This window comes from Amblyomma maculatum, chromosome 6, assembly GCF_055883805.1.
Source record: "Amblyomma maculatum isolate TAMU_Amacu chromosome 6, ASM5588380v1, whole genome shotgun sequence".
NCBI classification, from domain to species: Eukaryota; Metazoa; Arthropoda; class Arachnida; order Ixodida; family Ixodidae; genus Amblyomma; species Amblyomma maculatum.
Window position 1 is genome coordinate 170,236,771 of NC_139349.1, and position 17,661 is coordinate 170,254,431.

At 45.8% G+C, this 17,661-nt stretch overlaps 1 protein-coding gene across 1 annotated transcript; it reads right to left on the reverse strand.

Moving 5' to 3' along the window:
- Positions 1 to 1,003: 1,003 nt before the first annotated feature.
- On the reverse strand, positions 1,004 to 4,313 carry LOC146187393 (uncharacterized). Its single transcript, XM_084607666.1, has 4 exons — positions 3,932 to 4,313; positions 3,007 to 3,167; positions 1,299 to 1,385; positions 1,004 to 1,214 (listed from the first exon to the last, which is right to left on the reverse strand). The coding sequence occupies exons 1-4, from the start codon at positions 4,033 to 4,035 to the stop codon at positions 1,102 to 1,104; spliced, it is 465 nt and encodes a 154-aa protein (XP_084463792.1). The 5' UTR covers positions 4,036 to 4,313; the 3' UTR covers positions 1,004 to 1,101.
- Between the last annotated feature and the right edge of the window lie 13,348 nt (positions 4,314 to 17,661).

A 17,661-nucleotide genomic window follows, 5' to 3' on the forward strand; every position in this document is an offset into this window, starting at 1 on the left:
AATAGCCAAGAGGCTGCTTCCACGGCGTACATACTCCTTTGGCCATGAACACAAGCGCATTGTTTGCAAGATTTGGACCTTGTTCTGCACTGTACTCTTCGAGTCCTTCAAACCTGTCAGACACTGGATTGTACGCTCGTCAAATATTATGGTGCAAGCCCCGCCTTGTCGCGGAAAGACGCTGCCCGTCTCTTGATCAAAGCAAAAACTTCAGGATAAAATCCAACCCTGAGTGGTACGCGTGCAAGCCACAGCTGCAGAGACTTAACAGATGGAAGTTTTAGGAGTTCCCTGCAGTATCTGTAACCTTTCGGGCTGTGGAAGTATAAACTAAGGCTTTATTTTGGCTGCCCCATCGACGGCCAAACCTGCTGACATTTTGCATCTTCAACTGAGCTTCAATAAAAGCAGCAACAGCTGGTGTTATATGCTCACGCAGACTCTCTACCAATCCAGCAGTGGTCTTCATCCGTCGGCGCTGAAGGAGCCGTTCTTGCAGCATCTTGTTGCGGTTACGGAGCTGCCTGAGCGTAGCACGAAGTTTCTGAAGTGGCCGCCTGTCATTGATGGGGCTGGTGGATGACCCTGCAAGGAACGGAATCGACGGAAGAGCAATAAATTGCTACGTCTGGTTTAGTCATACCTACATGTAATCTGGCAGCAGCAAGAAGTGCGCAATATTGTGAAAGAGTTTTAAAACTGCTACCCTTCATGAGAATGTGGCGAAATGCTGAACGGAGCTTCTGGTGACCGATCAGCACGCGCTGACATTGCTGTGGCCAACTCCGCCGTGCCAGGTTCCAAAGATGAAGCGCTTGCTTCAGTGCTTGTTCTTGCATATGTGTGGTCAGCTGCGACCACATAATATAAAGAACAAAATATAGTGACAGCACAGTTCTGGAAGTGAAGCCAGAAACCCAACAATGCACCAAGCACCCAAACCCAAGCACCACAGGCAGAATTAACACTTAGACGGAACCATCATCAATCCATTGGTGTGTGAACAAGCTTGGGGCAGCATAGAAGAAGCAGAGCTAGCACCATCTGCATCTGCGCAGCGCACAGATGAGGAATTGTAGCATATTTCTGAGCCATAGCTCCTCAGGCTGTTCCAGCAGATACGAAAGAACAATCACCTTCTTGGAAAAGTTGCAGTGACTGGGACGACTGACTCTGGATGTACCCCTCGGCAACAGGTCCACCGGAGACAGTGGCTATCACAGGATGCAGTTGAATTGGCTCTAAATTGTCACCGTTTTCAAAAGACTTATGCCAGTTATGCATGCAACCCTGCTCACCTGGTTCTCCAGCACGGTGCACTGATGCCGAAGTTTCACTCAGAGATGGTGAAAAATCCATGTCGGTGCTGCATTCGCTTGAGGTGTCTGAAATGGCAACATTATTGCGGAAAGGAAAGAGAACTCAATACTTTTATGGTAAATAATCTCCAAAGAACTATACCTTCCATAGCATGCGGTTCACATACAACATCACTACAGGAAAAAATTGCCCATCTAATAAAATAAAATTTTGTTTACCACCCTTATTCATTAGGCACATTATTTTGATGTCATCAGCAGTTGTGGAGCATCAGTGAATTTTTTATTTTTCTATGCTATGTTTTACATTGAAGAGTGCGAAATTCGCCTATCAAACAAACAGCGATAGCTCGCAAATAAAGTAATGTGCATCATATTGCTTCCATATTTATGCAGGTCAACCTATGGCCTATGCTGGAAGAAGAATGATGAATTCGTAAGCAATTACCGCAAGAAAGAAAAACTGACAAAAATTGGCTTTCGCTAGCATGAATATGGAGGCAAAAGGCAAATACACAATTAATTATTACTACATTTCTACAATCGTTCAGTGCATGCTTTGATACATAATACATGAACACATAATATCTCGAGAAGGTTTTCATCAGGTGTAGCCTGCCCATGTCTATACGACTGCATCCTGATAAAACTGAAGATGGAAAAAAATCTCTGTGCATAGAATAAAGCAAAGTTCTCTAGTACTAAAATTCTCAAACGTGTAGGAAGGCTCCCTTATGCATTTAAATTCCAGGTTTATGTGCGCATGTTCACGTTTTTATCCCCCCTCATTTCTTTTCAGCTACCAAAGGGATGACGAGAATGTACTCTGGTCGCGAGAGAGATCACTCATACGAGGATTGGTTTCACGGTGAATAGGAAAGTTTCAATTCCTACTTGCTGCAAAACATGTAACGTTGCTTGGTTTTCGTTCCTGAAGTGGCTAGCGGCATCAAACAGCGTGAAATGGAAGGCTGACAAGCTCACGTTAAGGTCCTTTGGAGCCCTTTGCCATAACAGACCACCGAATGTCCCATTTCTGATATCATTTTTGTACTGGAAATATCAGGCAACAGTGATCACATGGTAAGTGTACTTTTTTCGCACCAACAGCCTAGAAACTCACTTCAGCAGCCCTTGCCTACTAAGCTTGTGGCATCAGCTTACTACAAGCACAAAACTAATTGCATATTAAGCGTGCTAGGCTGTACATTTGTCAAGAACCTCACATACAGCGTACAGTGCATAACAGGAGGAAAAGAATTTCGATCCCAACAGCGGGAAAATGCGCCTTGCGCAATATGGAACGGCACACCGGAAGTACTCAAATAAAGGCGCTGGAGTGTCTAGCTGATTCAAATATTGCGGCAATCACTGAATTGGTAAACTTGCATACAAGAGACGCAAAACGAGAATACATATACATATATATATATATATATATATATATATATATATATATATACACATGTATACATGTTCAAGTGAAAGCGATGCTTTCATTTCGGCTTCGCTTAGCAGGGTGCAGGCTAAAATTTACTGAACCTTTTAAAGCCACAAGAAATATAATTCGTTTAGCAAAAGAAGCTGGACTTTTTACGGCTACGAGAAAAAGTAAAAATTCAATTTTAAGACAAAAGTTGGCAGTTCAAGAGCGGCGTATACCGTAAAAGTTTCGTAAAAAAATTACCGTCAATGCTTCCTCGAGTAGGCAAAGCAACGGGTCGCAGCCTTTTTGACGACAGATACGCAGACGGTAAGTGTTTGGAACAAACCCGCAAGTCTCGCCCCTGCCATGGTGGCTTCTTCTCCAGGCTAACGTTGTGGCAGAACTGCACCCACGCCCGGCACCTGGACGTGATGCAACGTGGACGTTATTCACAATTGCGCCGTAAGGAATACTGCATACTCCAAACGCCAATGCGTCATTATTCCTGTCAATGCTAACTACAGTACAATATACTTCCATTATATCTGAACTATGGTAGTAAATGCTCGCCCTAAGCTCTCAGCGCCCAAGAGTGCGGTTACGTACGCTCGTCCTCATGCCATGCGGGTAGCTATACTTTGCTATGGTTAAGATTGACGAGAATGAAGAGCGTTTAAACTTACCCTAACGGTCATGCAAATGCAGAATAGCAATAACAAGACAGGCAGTAACTCCTGCTGAGTGAATTCAGTTAAAGCACACTGAAGGCCGCGCATATACACGTGGCTGAATTTCGATACTACCAGTTGCGAGGGTCAAATTGGCTTCGTGGTGTTGGAAAACTAAACAGTGTTGTGCTCCGACTTGTCAGGCAGCACAATTGGTTTTAAATTGGCCTTCCGGTCAGTGACATGCGCGTGGTTGCTCCTGAGATCCCGGTATCAAGTTAACACTGGTTATAGCCGGCTGCATGAAACTCACCATAAATCAGACAAATGGTGGGCCTCTCGCACAGCTCAGCACTTAAAGTGTGTGCCCTGTAGTGTTGTACATAAATATCCCCGAAAACATGAAGCCACGTGCGCACGAACTGGTTACAGAATCAAAAGCGCACAGCCCAAAAAAAAGCATTCGGAGCATACTTAGAGCAGACGCCTTGTAGCAGACGACACTGACAAGAGCTCACCTGTGAAAGTCCAGCGGGAAGCGGTGTAGCTTGACACCGACGGTACTGTTCACGCTGTCGCAATGTGCCACGGCGCATCGTTTCTTCACACGCCGCAAGCTCATCTTGGAATAAAGCGCTAAGCGCTTCAAAAGAACTGCGCGAAGCGTGCAAAGACGGAAAAAGACTTCGCACTGGCCGCACGTCGAAGGAAACGACAAAACCGAGAAAACTGCCGCAGCAGTGCGGCGGGGGCAAATTTTACAAAACGGTGACAGAGAAGCGACGCGCAAGGACGACGAAAACTTCCCAAAAGGGGCATTTCGAGACCGGCAAGCTAAATTTATAAGCTTTACCAGGCGCGCTATTGCAGACAGCTGGCGATAAGAAACCGCTTCGTGAGCTCCCGCGGCCACTGTGGCCGGGTGCCGAAACAAGGCCTGCAAAGTCAAGCTGCAAATGCGCCGCACACTCATCAACAGGGGGCGTAACAGGAACGTTGCAAAAAATTAAAAATGCGGCGTAATGTTTTGCTGAAATAGTTTACCTATTTTATAAAACGTGGCATTAAAATATTTATTTCTTTATAGCGTTTTTATTTGTGCTTTTGAATTTCATTATCTAAGTGTTTCGGCCCCCCCCAAAGTGGCTGTGCTGCTGTCGCGCTAGACCGTTTTTGGCCCAGCCTTCGCCACCATTTTACTTCCGCCTTGGAGCACAACCTGGAACATTGTAGAAACATACGCGAGTAACCGGAATCTTCGAGACAGATCTCGGCGCATTGTTCGCGACAAAGAAAAGGATAACGCGTCATATTGCGACAACGAGCATGAACAAACAAGGGGTACAGAATTGATAAGCACGCCAGAATAACAATGATAAGGCCGCATGCCAGCGGCTGTCGAACAGAAACAAAAAAGATTTATACAGTTCGCGGCAATATAGAGTGAGTTCTGAGCGTCAACAACACAGTCTGATTATTTACAAACGTTTGAGGAAATAAGATGCAGCTTCAGCAAGTGCACCTTTGTGGAGCTATGATTTTGATAAGACCTTTTAAAGGTACACAGAGAACTTAACCCCTCCAAGGTAAACAAAAACTGAGGAAACCAGGAAGCTCAAAATTAGAAAAGAAGTCACTTTACTACACTTTAGAATTTAAATACCGATGAAACTTGTCCTAAATGAGTTCGGTAATAAAATGCTTGCTCTTTTCTGAAGAAATAATGCTATAGAGTAAAACTATGCACACAAAAATAAGACTTTTCGATTAAACATTTCGGAAACTATAGTAAATCCTTTCTTGCATGCAATGTGTGCACAAAACTAAACTGCTGTGCCACGCATAAACTGCATATGTGCTAGAACATGATGCAAATAACAGCAACAATAACCTTACCTGTGGTGCAGATTACAATTTTACAATACAATATTTCAAAAGCCTATTTTTACCAGGTGACATAAATAAAACTATGCAGTTGAATTTGCCTGCTCTCTTTGTTATTAGAATCACTTTTACAATGCACAAAAAACATTCAGCCTTGTGTAAGCACGTACAAGATGGAGCTGACAAAAGTATGAAGTATTTGAATTGCACCAAATAAATTAGACTGTGTTTTAAATACCTCAGGTAGAGAGTTGCATGCATTAAGCGGCCAAGTGCACATCAGAGGGCTCGTTCTGGCTGTCTTTATTCCTCGCTACATGCCATACTGTTTCAGACTGGCAATGAGTTTTGATTTTCAGCTCTGGTTAGGTTATTTTTTCCCCACTAGTGACACTAATTCCAATATTTCGTTCAACTAACCAAATCCGCTGGATAACAAGAAAGCCAAAGCGCACAGCAGGTATGAGCAGCATATAACCGGCTCGATTCTGGGATGTTACATTCCTAATGCAGCAGGTCCTCTTTAAATGGTCTGTCAAATAATTTCTTCCCAGTTCTTTCTCTTCTAAGTAGTGTTGTATACAAACAGAGCTCTTCAAAAGCACATTTTCAGCTCGTGTTCATAAAAAGGAGGAAATCAACTTCAGGAGGATGTGTTGTGCAGGGAAACCCAACCATCTGGTCTGGTAACGGAGTGGATTCTAGGCGAAGGCAAATATAACCGAGGCAGCAGTCAGTACAGGGGAAGGTAAATACAACTGCGGCAGCAGACATTCACCACTTACATTAGACGCGTGGACATGTCGAAGGCAATCCAGTCAGCTATTTTCTTCCGGAGTTTGTCAGGCACGTCACCCAGCTTTACGCTTCGAACCTCTAAAGCTATATTTAAAGGCATTTGTGGCAAAGTGTATTGGTCCACACTTCTTGTACTGTCCTACCTAGTCTCTGTCTGTGGCAGAACTTGGAGTACTCTGTTGATAGGCCTGAAATATGATAGTAAAGATACGGCCGCTGCACTGAGAAGATCAAAAACAAGGCTCAAGCAAACAACTCCAGATGTCTAGGCTCCCACAAAAACTTGGGAGCAATTCCCTTGAAAAGCAAGTTACCAGACAAGCAATGACACCAAATCATCAAACATGCATTATCAAAAAGGGAAAGACCTATATTTTGTTTCAAGTTACCGAACATTGGGAAGTATGGACTTCTCGAAACATTCCTTTCTGAATTCAGTACGCAAATCTTAGTTACTCTCAGAATAAATGGATAACTTTATACAGATGTCAAAATCTCCCGTGACAGCTTCCCTTCAAAAAAGAGTGCATTTATACATTTCTACAGGCGGGCCATTAGGCGCTTCACCAAGAAGCAGGTTAATCCGTGGGCCGTCCTCCAATACTGTTTCAGGGTCAAGGTCTACAAAACACTTGAATCGGTCCTTGCATACCTGAAAATGAGCACTGAATATGGCGAGCTCATAGAATGACACCAAAAGCATTACCTAAATACTGATGTCATGTTGATGGGAGTTGCCCTTTCCTGTTGATCTTGAAACAATATATGGCCTTCACATCAACCATGAAACAGCAGTCCATAGTATATAGTATATATTATAGGTTGCACAAATTTTTTTACCAGACGTTGCTTCCTTGCTGCCACAAGGAAAAAGGAAAAGTGTTTTAAAGACAACTTAATTAAAAATTTTACCAGTTTCGTTCCAACCTACACCAATTCCACAACAAAAAAGCAGCATCAGCAAACAGGGACACACACCACTCACACGCGCGCGCGCGCACGCACGCACGCACGCACGCACGCACGCACGCACACACACACACACACACACACACACACACACACACACACACACACACACACACACACACACACACACACACACACACACACACACACACACACACACACACACACACACACACACACACACACACACACACACACACACACACACACACACACACACACACACACACACACACACACACACACACACACACACACACACACACACACACACACACACACACACACACACACACACACACACACACACACACACACACACACACACACACACACACACACACACACCATGTGTTGCATTTTATTGTTCTGAAAGTGGCAAACTGGCTTTCAAGAAATGGCTTGTAAAGCGCGCCGTATGCACGTGCAATAAAATTGAACTATGTGCATAAGTTTGAGCGCATGCATGCATTTCGAAAATACAATCTGCAGTTGTATTTTTACAATTACATCGCAAGAATACAAGACAACAATTAGAGTGCGGCTCTCACATAGTGGAAGAGCAGCGCGTACGGAAGCGAGGGAAACAGCGCTTCGGTGGACGGCGATCCGGAAAGAAAAATGACGCCCAGATTAGCGTTCAAAATTTGCGTAGCTAGACTTCACCGGCTGGCTGATACACGGCCGATGGTGGGCATAGCCACGGGCATGGAAACGAAGCTCCGAAAATGAAACTATACGGCTGCATTGTTTTAGGCTTAAAGGCGGCGGTTCCCCTATCATCCTCGCGCATTTCGCTCAGGTTCGCATGCGTGAATTCGCAGTGCAGTTCTGACTTGAAGAAAGAACGCCGAGCAACACCTCGACGATCGAGAGCGTGCTCCCTTATTAGCCTGTATAAGCTTCTAACCGATGTCCTTGGAAGCCTACTCCTAATCAGACAATGTGGCCCTTGCATTCAAAGACATCACCGATTACTACAAGGAGGACCACAGGCGCTACCCGGTCCCTTGTAAGGGACTGGATCGCGCTGACGAGCGCCTCCTCATCAAAATGTTTACCAATACAGTACTGTGCCCGGCGGTGCTTAAACATTTCAACACGTCCTTTGTTGGTGCGTGCCAGTACTGTGGGAAGGTGGCTGACACCTTCCACATGGTTTGGGCGTGCCAGTCAAACCCATAAATTCCCCCCAACCCCAATCCAACTAGAGAGGACTGGGAGGCGGCCCTGCTTGGCTGTCAAGACCTCAAGGTTCAAAAGGCCTTGATTCAACGGACGCGGGCGGCGTTGCTTGCCACTGGGGCCCCGGAATAGGGGCTCCACCTAGTATTGTGAGGGGAGGAGACCAATACGTCTCTAACCCAAACACCTCTCTGTAACGATTTAATTGTTATTTATAAATATTTTAACCACCACCACCTAACCGATTCGAGTCCAACGGTACCCGAATTACCGAACGCCCGACGCCTTCCTGTGTTTGCGATAAGAACGTACGCTGGCGAAAAATCACCCGTTTTTTATTAGGCGAAAGGAGGATATTAACAAACTAATTTTTTAGACTATATTAGCTTAGCCCGTAGTGAACGAGGTATTGCAAACATTCATCGTACGCGTCCAGGCGCACGTGTGCAGGAAAATATATATTTCGTGCGGGAACCCAAGCTCAAGCTTCGCCGCGCGACGGCAGCGCCGCATTCCTGGCGTGGTGGCGAAATGTAAAACGATGGGGCTTCGCCGGAGCAGACGCTCCGCTAGCTTCCTGTGCACGCGCGGAGATCGCGTTGCGCCTGGCGGTTAATTGGCGATACAAAAACGCTTCCTCTGATGCGAAGCGGATGTACTAAGTAGCATTGTGTCATGGGAAGCCACAATAGTAGGCGAAGCACCAAAAGACGAGGCTCACGTGTGAAACTTTGCAGATTCCTTTGGAAGCGTGTCCGCAAGACCTGTTTTCTAACCGCATGACAGCGTTCTGAGAAGTCTCGCGTTCTTTGTGGAAACGAAAAGAGCCAATTTCCTCTTTCCTCGTAAACTCAGAAATGTTGACAGTTGACAAAGACGGCTTGGAGAGGCATTAAAAAAGTACAGTGGTTTAACACCATGCATAAAATGTGAAGAGAATGGAAGATTATCCTGCTCGTCGCTCCCCGCGTGTCTAGTTTTGCCGATTTTCTGTGCTCTCTCTCTGCTTTGTGAGTGCTCTGAAAGCCACCAAATCAACAGATGCGACGTCCGCGATCGACACTGGTGTGTGATTGTGCCCTCAGTGACTGCAGCTGCCTTTTCATTTTTAGATTGACCAAGAAAATATCTAGGAACGAGGTCTTTTTTTTTTTTTTTCGCGGGTGGGGGCGGCGTTGGAAAACATGCCTTGCTGAGACGCTTTTACAGATTTTCGCAAATTGGCCAATAAGCGAGCCAATTATTATTCTTCTTATTATTATTATTATCGTTATTATTATTATTATTAACGAAGATATGTCGGAAGTTCAGTACAAAGTGATCCTAACTACTCGCACGGAGCACCCCATTCGCGTCACAGGATTCGTAAGTGCAAACCAAATAAATGAAGCACAACATTTTAATAAGAACCGAAATAAAACACTATGTAGTACAAGCTTGGATTTCACCTGCCTTCCGAGCCAGCGAGCCGGTTATGTCGCGTGCAGCGCATGGAGCACGCATATGCTTATGAGATTGCTAGCGTTCTTGTTTTTGAAGAAACACCTCCTTCGGACTATATACTTATTCTTCTCGGCAAGATTTCCTGCGGTAACGCCGTAATAATAAAAAAACAAATCCGTATATTGATCGCATGCTACATACCAAAACGATGGTCAACGAGCGGGTCACTTTGTTTCACAGTACTGATGACACTTTAGCAGCTTTTAAACATACTATATCCGACAATATAATTACATAGCAGACTTACTTCGAGATGCACTTCCTACGTTTTTACTAACGTGGGACGCATTCACAATCAATATTTACTCATCCCCGTCTGTCATCTGTTCTACAGTGCAGACGTGAATAAAAAATTTCCCGCCTATAATTAAGTATCCTTCATGGAAATACGCGTCAGGTTGCCCACTCAAGACGGAATGCAGGTGGCATGTCGCGGTGCGCCTGCGGGGCGCGTTAAGGCGCGTGCGAGAGAAAGCGCACGGCGCACGCCGTGAAGGCAGCGAGCTGAGCCGGCGGCGTCTAGTGTGTGCCCGCACGACAAAGCAGCGCGAGACGTCTGCACGTGCGCGGAAGCGAGCGAGCGAAAGGAGAAAAATTGCACGGGATGTCTAGGTGGTGCCGCCCCGCGTATCCCCAGTTTGTATTTTTCTGTCAGAGATGGCGCTCCCTGTCAGGAGCAGCAGCGCCGCTCGACGGTGCTTTGGAAGCCTCATACACGCCAAGCTCTACACCCGTCAACGACTGCAACAAGATAATGCCAGTGATTGGCCTCAAATCCTCTCTCCTCGACGATTAGGCGTACTTGCCCTTGAGCTTTAAACATTTAAAGCTCAAGGGCATGGTAAAAGGAACATGCAATGCCACGCGGCCGATTAATAATAATAATTATAATTGGTTCACAGGAAGGGAAAGGGGCAGTATCTGTCACACTTACTCTATGGACACCTGAAGGGATGAAGGTGGGAGTGAAAGTGGAAAGAGAGAAATGGGAGCCGTAGTGGAGGGCTACGGAGTAATTTCGACCACCTGGGGATCTTTAACGTGCGCTGACATCGCACAGCACACGGACGCCACTTTCATTTCATTTCATTTCAGTTTATTTCAGACATTTACAATGGCTGAGGAGAAAGGAAAAAAAGCCGCGCACGCGGCTTGACAAAGCTCCCATCTCCCGCAGTGGTTCGACATGGCGATGGCGAATAACAGCAAAAAAACACAAACAAGAGCAGACATGGAATAAAAATGCATACAATATTTTCCGATGGAACACAGAATAGTTTCTGCACAGTTAGACACAAAATCAAAAAGATAACAGCTTCATCTCGCATGTTTACTTAGCATTTCTTACTGTCACATTCTCTTCATTTCTATGTAGGAACATATTTCTTATACTGGTTTATGAAACTGAGTGAATGGATTCGGTTTAGGAATGACGGCAATACATATCTTAATGTTTGGAGTTCGTAGTTTGTGCGTGGGCAAGGTACACACCAGTATTCATAGTGTCTTGTATTGTGGAGCACAGTATTTTCCTGTAGATTAGCAAGGTCAGTTAAAAATGTAATTTTACTGTGTGCCTGGGATTTATATAGCTGAATCACACGATATTGATGGATGACCTTTACATTCATAATGCGGTATTTTGAAAATAAAGAACTTGTATGTGCTGAATATGAAGCAACTGCTATTGCTCTCACTGCATTTTTTTGCAATATTGAAACCTTCTGAATATTAGTTTGCGTCGTTGTACCCCATACCAGATGACAGTATTTGATATGAGATTCAAACAGGGCATGGTACATTACAAGTTTAGTCCTAGTAGGCAACATGCACTTTAACCCTCTAAGTACGCCGACAACCTTAGCCAGTTTAACCTCCAGCTGCTCGATGTGGACATCCCATAACATGAATTCATTAAAGTAAACGCCAAGTGTTTTCACAACATTAGTTATTTCTATTGCATTACCACCCAAGACTAAATCAACGTCTACCACCCATTTCACATTTTTCGCTCTAAAAAATATCGCCTTTGTTTTGCGCGAGTTTATCATCAAGGAGTTTATTTCAGCCCTGGAGTTTTTACCCAACACGCTATTGGCCCTTTTGACTATATCATTCGCGTTGGTCCCTGATAGAAATAAAGTTGTATCATCAGTATAAATTACATATTCTGTTTCGGAATCAATCTGTACTAAATCATTAATATAAATATTGAATAATAAGGGACCAAGAATACTTCCTTGAGGTACACCATGCTTTATTTTACTATAAGATGAGCAATGATTATCTATGGAAACATACTGATATCGGTCAGTTAAATAGCTAGTGATTAGAGATAGTGCCTTGTCCCGAACACCGTAAACAAAAAGTTTCAGTAGAAGAGTCTCGTGATTAATCCTGTGAAAGGCTTTGAAGAAATCTATGTAAATTCCCAATGTTATTTGTTTACATTTTATATTATTTAGGATTATCTCTTTTTGCTTCAGAAGAGCCATTTCAGTAGAAGACTTAGGTCTAAATCCAAACTGTTTAGTTGTTAGCCCATTATACTTCTCAAGAAAATTAGAAACTCGTAAGTGCATTATTTTTTCTAAGCCCTTAGAAAAAATAGGCAATATTGAAATTGGCCTATAACTGCCCAGGTCATTTTTGGAACCACCTTTATAGATTACAACTACTTTCGCAATTTTCATGTCTGAGGGGAAGATGCCTGTAGTTAGGGACAAATTATAGACAGAAGTTAAAATCGGGCAGATAATGTCCAAGACTTGCATGACTGGTTTCATTTTCAGTCCAAAAGCGTCTTCACTGTTCGAAACCTTCATACCTTTAAATATTTGAAGCACCTCATTTTCATCGCAGCATGTTAGGAATATGCTGTTGCTTGTGTGGTTAGCAACGTAATCTAATGCTCTATGATTGTGCTCACTATCAACAAGTGTACTAAAATAGTTATTAAACTCATTAGCGAGAGCGAGTCCAGTATATCTAATACCATCAACTGTAATACTGTTAGCTATATTTCCCAAGTTATGGTTTAAAACTCGATTAAGCCTATTCCAAATTTTCTTTTGATCGGTCAAACCATCGAAAAAATTGAGGTGATATTGATTCCTCGCTTTCCTCGATGTTGAATTAAGCTTGTTTCTGTATGTCTTAAACGTTGCCCACGATTCTGGACTGCGTCTTTGTAAGAATGTCTGGTAGAGGGAATTTTTCCTAGCAATCATTCGAAGAATATGCGAACTAATCCAGGGCTTACGAGCTCGTTTTGGTTTCTTTATATCTGTGTATGGAAACGTGTCACGATATGTGCGCACGAAAATCTCCAGGAAACAACTAAACCCGCTGTCAGCAGTCAAACAAGCAAAAACTGGTTCCCAGTTGACATTCATTATTTTGTGTCGAAATGAATCTAACGTCGCTGGGTTGATCCGTTGTATTTTAACATTTCTCGGTTTACAGTTCGATTTGAATTTAGGATGACTATTACAAACGATGTACACCGGCAGGTGATCACTAATAACGTAATTAATAACTCCGGTTGAGAGGGTGTTAGTCGCGTTATTCGTGATAAGCAAATCCAGGAGTGTTGCCGTCGTTGTGGTAATACGTGTAGGTGATGTCACAACGTTTACAAAACAGTATGATTCCATTATTAATAAGAGTCGCGACTTTCTGGGTGTATTTTCGTGCATTCAAAGGCAAACTGAAAAACATGTTCCATATAGAGCAGAAAGTTCTCTATGCAACCATCTGGGGGGCGATATACTACAGTGATGAGGACATTTTTGCTACAAACAGACAGTACCTCATAATCAGGCGTAAGTGAAGTAACTTCATCGACCCTTTCGCATTGCACACTATCAAGCACGAACAAACAAACGCCTCCACCTCTTCTATTAGTTCTATTGAGGAAAAATGACTGATAGTTGACCAAGTCAAAGCAGTCAACTTCATCCTTGATCCATGTCTCACTGAGCATTACCACAGAGAACAAGAATTCAAACTCTTCAAGGAATACGCGTATGATATCATGTTTATCGCGAACAGACTGAATATTCAAACTTAACACTGAAAAATGATCAGTCATACCTTGAACATCATTATTCACATAATTTGGAGTGACAAAAGTATCCCCCATATTAAAGGGCAAGTTTCAGTGAACAGCAGTGGCTTACTGCAGCAGCTTCCTCAAATCGTCATCACATCGAATCACGTGTGCTAGTTCACCGCTCGCTTTTCGTACAAGTACTTTGTTGTTCCGGTGCCACACGTACTTGTAGGCATTCGCATCAGCCCATTTCTTGGCAATATCGAGTAGCGTCCTGTTGAACTGAGTCAGATTTTCAGTGACTGAGACCTCAGAGTCAAACGTTCTGAGTGATTTGCCCCTGGAAAACCACTGTTCTCTGAGTTTCTGGGAAGTGAATCGAACTAGCACACCTGGAACTTTACCTGCTTTCGCGGGAAGTCTGTGTACGGCATCCACATCGCTTTCGCACAACTCAGGAAGCTCAACAGATCGGGCTATGTCATTAGCTTTTTCAAGCAAATCCTCGTCATCCGACTCTGAGATGCCATGGAATACCAAATTCTGCCGCCTACTCCTCCACTCCAAATCGTTCACAGTGGCCTTAAGTTGTTTCGTTTCCTCAATGTTATTGCAGCTCTCGAGGACAACAACCCGCTTTCGAGGTTTTTTGATTTCTGCATCATGTCTGGCCATTGTTTTTAATACTTCACCGTACTTGTCCGACATCATGGTGATTGACTTGTCAATGTGGTCCACTTTTTCTGGAAGATTTTCAAGTTTGTCTAGTCTTGCAAGAATAGCACTAAGAATAACATGTATGTTGCTCTCCTCGCCTTCCTTGCTGCCTCCTGCCCCTCTCAGGCGCGACGAATAGCAGGTACCACATTTCCAAACCTCGAAAAAAGCCTCAGCCTTCCCCTTAGTGGTCGACTCTGACACCCCAGAGCATTTTCCAATGTGGAACACACTGTCACATTCAAAACATTTCATTACGCGACCTTTGACTGGAATTGCTTTCGAACATGCCGCACATGTGTTATCACAGTCGTCCATGTCTTATCTAACACAGGCCGAGAAAACAAAAACAAAAAGCATAATGCGAGGCACTTTCGGCAACGGTGTCGGCAGCGTGAGACTCAGATCTGAGAAGACAAATGCAAAGGCACCAACCTGCAGCCAGGTGAATGGAGCAATTAAGGCACGAACTGCTCTCCGCCACCAACGCAGCCGAAGTGACGAGCAGTGGGCGTAACAGGGGGGGGGGGCACAAGTCGTTCCGGGGATAGTAGACTGGTGACGCTAGCAGCGGCTGTCGCTTGAGGAAAGGAAATGCCGTGCGGCCATGGTCGAAAAGGTCCGAGGAAGATCGCAGCAGGTCCCACAGGCCTACTGGGAATGCCAGGAGAAGTTGAAGCCTGTCTGGTAATCTGCAACCTGCAGCCAGTTGAATGGAGCAATTAAGGCACGAACTGCTCTCCTCCACCAACGCAGCCGAAGTGACGAGCAGTGGGCGTAACAGGGGGGGGGGGGCACAAGTCGTTCCGGGGATAGTAGACTGGTGACGCTAGCAGCGGCTGTCGCTTGAGGAAAGGAAATGCCGTGCGGCCATGGTCGAAAAGGTCCGAGGAAGATCGCAGCAGGTCCCACAGGCCTACTGGGAATGCCAGGAGAAGTTGAAGCCCGTCTCGTAATCTGCAACCTGCAGCCAGTTGAATGGAGCAATTAAGGCACGAACTGCTCTCCGCCACCACCGCAGCCGAAGTGATGAGCAGTGGGCGTAACAAGGGGGGCACAAGTCGTTCCGGGGATAGTAGACTGGTGACGCTAGCAGCGGCTGTCGTTTGAGGAAAGGAAATGTCGTGCGGCCGTGGTCGAAAAGGTCCGAGGAAGATCGCCGCAGGTCCCACAGGCCTACTGGGAATGCCAGGAGAAGTCGAAGCCCGTCTCGTAATCTGCAACCTGCAGCCAGTTGAATGGAGCAATTAAGGCACAAACTGCTCTCCGCCACCACCGCAGCCGAAGTGACGAGCAGTGGGCGTAACAGGGGGGGCACAAGTCGTTCCGGGGATAGTAGACTGGTGACGCTAGCAGCGGCTGTCGCTTGAGGAAAGGAAATGCCGTGCGGCCATGGTCGAAAATGTCCGAGGAAGATCGCAGCAGGTCCCACAGGCCTACTGGGAATGCCAGGAGAAGTTGAAGCCCGTCTCGTAATCTGCAACCTGCAGCCAGTTGAATGGAGCAATTAAGGCACGAACTGCTCTCCGCCACCAGCGCAGCCAAAGTGACGAGCAGTGGGCGTAACAGGGGGGCACAAATCGGTCCGGTGATAGTAGACTGGTGACGCTAGCAGCGGCTGTCGCTTGAGGAAAGGAAATGCCGTGCGGCCGTGGTCGAAAAGGTCTGAGGAAGATCGCAGCAGGTCCCACAGGCCTACTGGAAATGCCAGGAGAAGTTGAAGCTCGTCTCGTAATCTGCAACCTGCAGCCAGTTGAATAGAGCAATTAAGGCACGAACTGCTCTCCGCCACCACCGCAGCCGAAGTGACCAAACATACCGATCCGAACATACCTCCAGGCCCTTGCATAGGTAATAAATGTTCTTACCACCACCACCCGCCAGGGTGGTGCAGTGGTAAGACGCCCGACTACTGTCCGGAATATCCGGGTTTGAACCCGACCTCGGTGGCTGCGTTCCGATGGAGGCGAAACGAAGAGGCGTCCGGGTGCTCTGCGATGTCAGCTAACACCGTTAAAGATCCCCAGGTGGTCGAAGTTATTCCGTAGCTCTCCACTACGGCGCCTCTTTCTTTCTTTCCACTTTAACTCCCACCTTCCTCCCTTCCCTTACGGCACGGTTCCGGTGTCCACAGACATATGTGTGACAGATATTGCACCTTTCCCTTCCTGTGAACCAATGATGTATATATCCACCAAGAAGGTGGTGGCAACGTTTATAAACGTTGGCAACGTTTGGGTGGTGGTGGTGAACTCTTTTATTGCGCCCAAAAACAGGGGACCAGTCAAAGGACCGGTTGCGCTGACTTAGAGGAGGTCGGCGGGGATTATTTGGTATGCCCCGGCCTCCACCGCGCGCTGGATAAGCCAGCGTTGGTCTGCTGGCTCGGAAGTACACAGGAGAGACCCCACGTCTCTGGGGTGTTTGAGTTGCCTGTGGTGTAATGTGTACAAGTCCACACCATGTGTATGAGTGTGGCCGGAGTTGAGCAGTGTTTACACATGGGGGCTATCTGATCCGGAAAGATCCGGCTGTATAAGAGGGGGTGTGGGAAGCTGCCAGCTTGTAGTTTGCGCCATTGGACGGCCTCGCGTCTTGTTAGATCGCAGTGTGCGGGAGGATATGTGCACCTTTGGAGTCGGTAGTGCTGGAGTATGTCCGTGTAAGTGGTGAGTAGAGAAGCGCGTGAGATATTAGTGTCAGCGGAAGCAGGGTGGCTGATCATACTCTCGGCTCGGCAGCTGAGATCTCGAGCGAGTGTGCGTGCCTGGGCGTTTCCGCTGAGCGACTCGTGTGCTGGAGCCCAAAGAAGGAAGCGAGATGTGGAAGAGGGTGCTGTAGAACGTAGAATGTGTAACGCCTGGCAAGAGATACGGCCAGCATCGTAGTTGTGAATAGCCTGTTGAGAATCACTGATGACGACTTTGGTATTAGGGTCGGCTAGCGCTAGCGCAATGGCAACCTCCTCAGCTGCGGTGACTGTTTCTGCATTGCGAATGCTGCAGGCTGTGTACCAGCTGCAGTGAGGGGCGAGAGCTACCGCCACCATCGCTGGCCTTGATGGATGGTAAGAGGTGTCCGTATTCGTGACGTCCGGTCGTCCGCTGAAGCGTTTCTCGAATTGACGAGCCCGGTTGG

Bases quoted from the DNA above. Each gene is read 5' to 3' on its own strand.
- LOC146187393 (XM_084607666.1), bottom strand. From the start codon at position 4,035: ATGAGCTTGCGGCGTGTGAAGAAACGATGCGCCGTGGCACATTGCGAC. The intron at 3,168-3,931 runs GTGAGCTCTTGT...CATCACGTCCAG, and splicing joins TTCCCGCTGGACTTTCACAG to GTGCCGGGCGTGGGTGCAGT. The intron at 1,386-3,006 runs GTAATTTTTTTA...TTGCCATTTCAG, and splicing joins TACTCGAGGAAGCATTGACG to ACACCTCAAGCGAATGCAGC.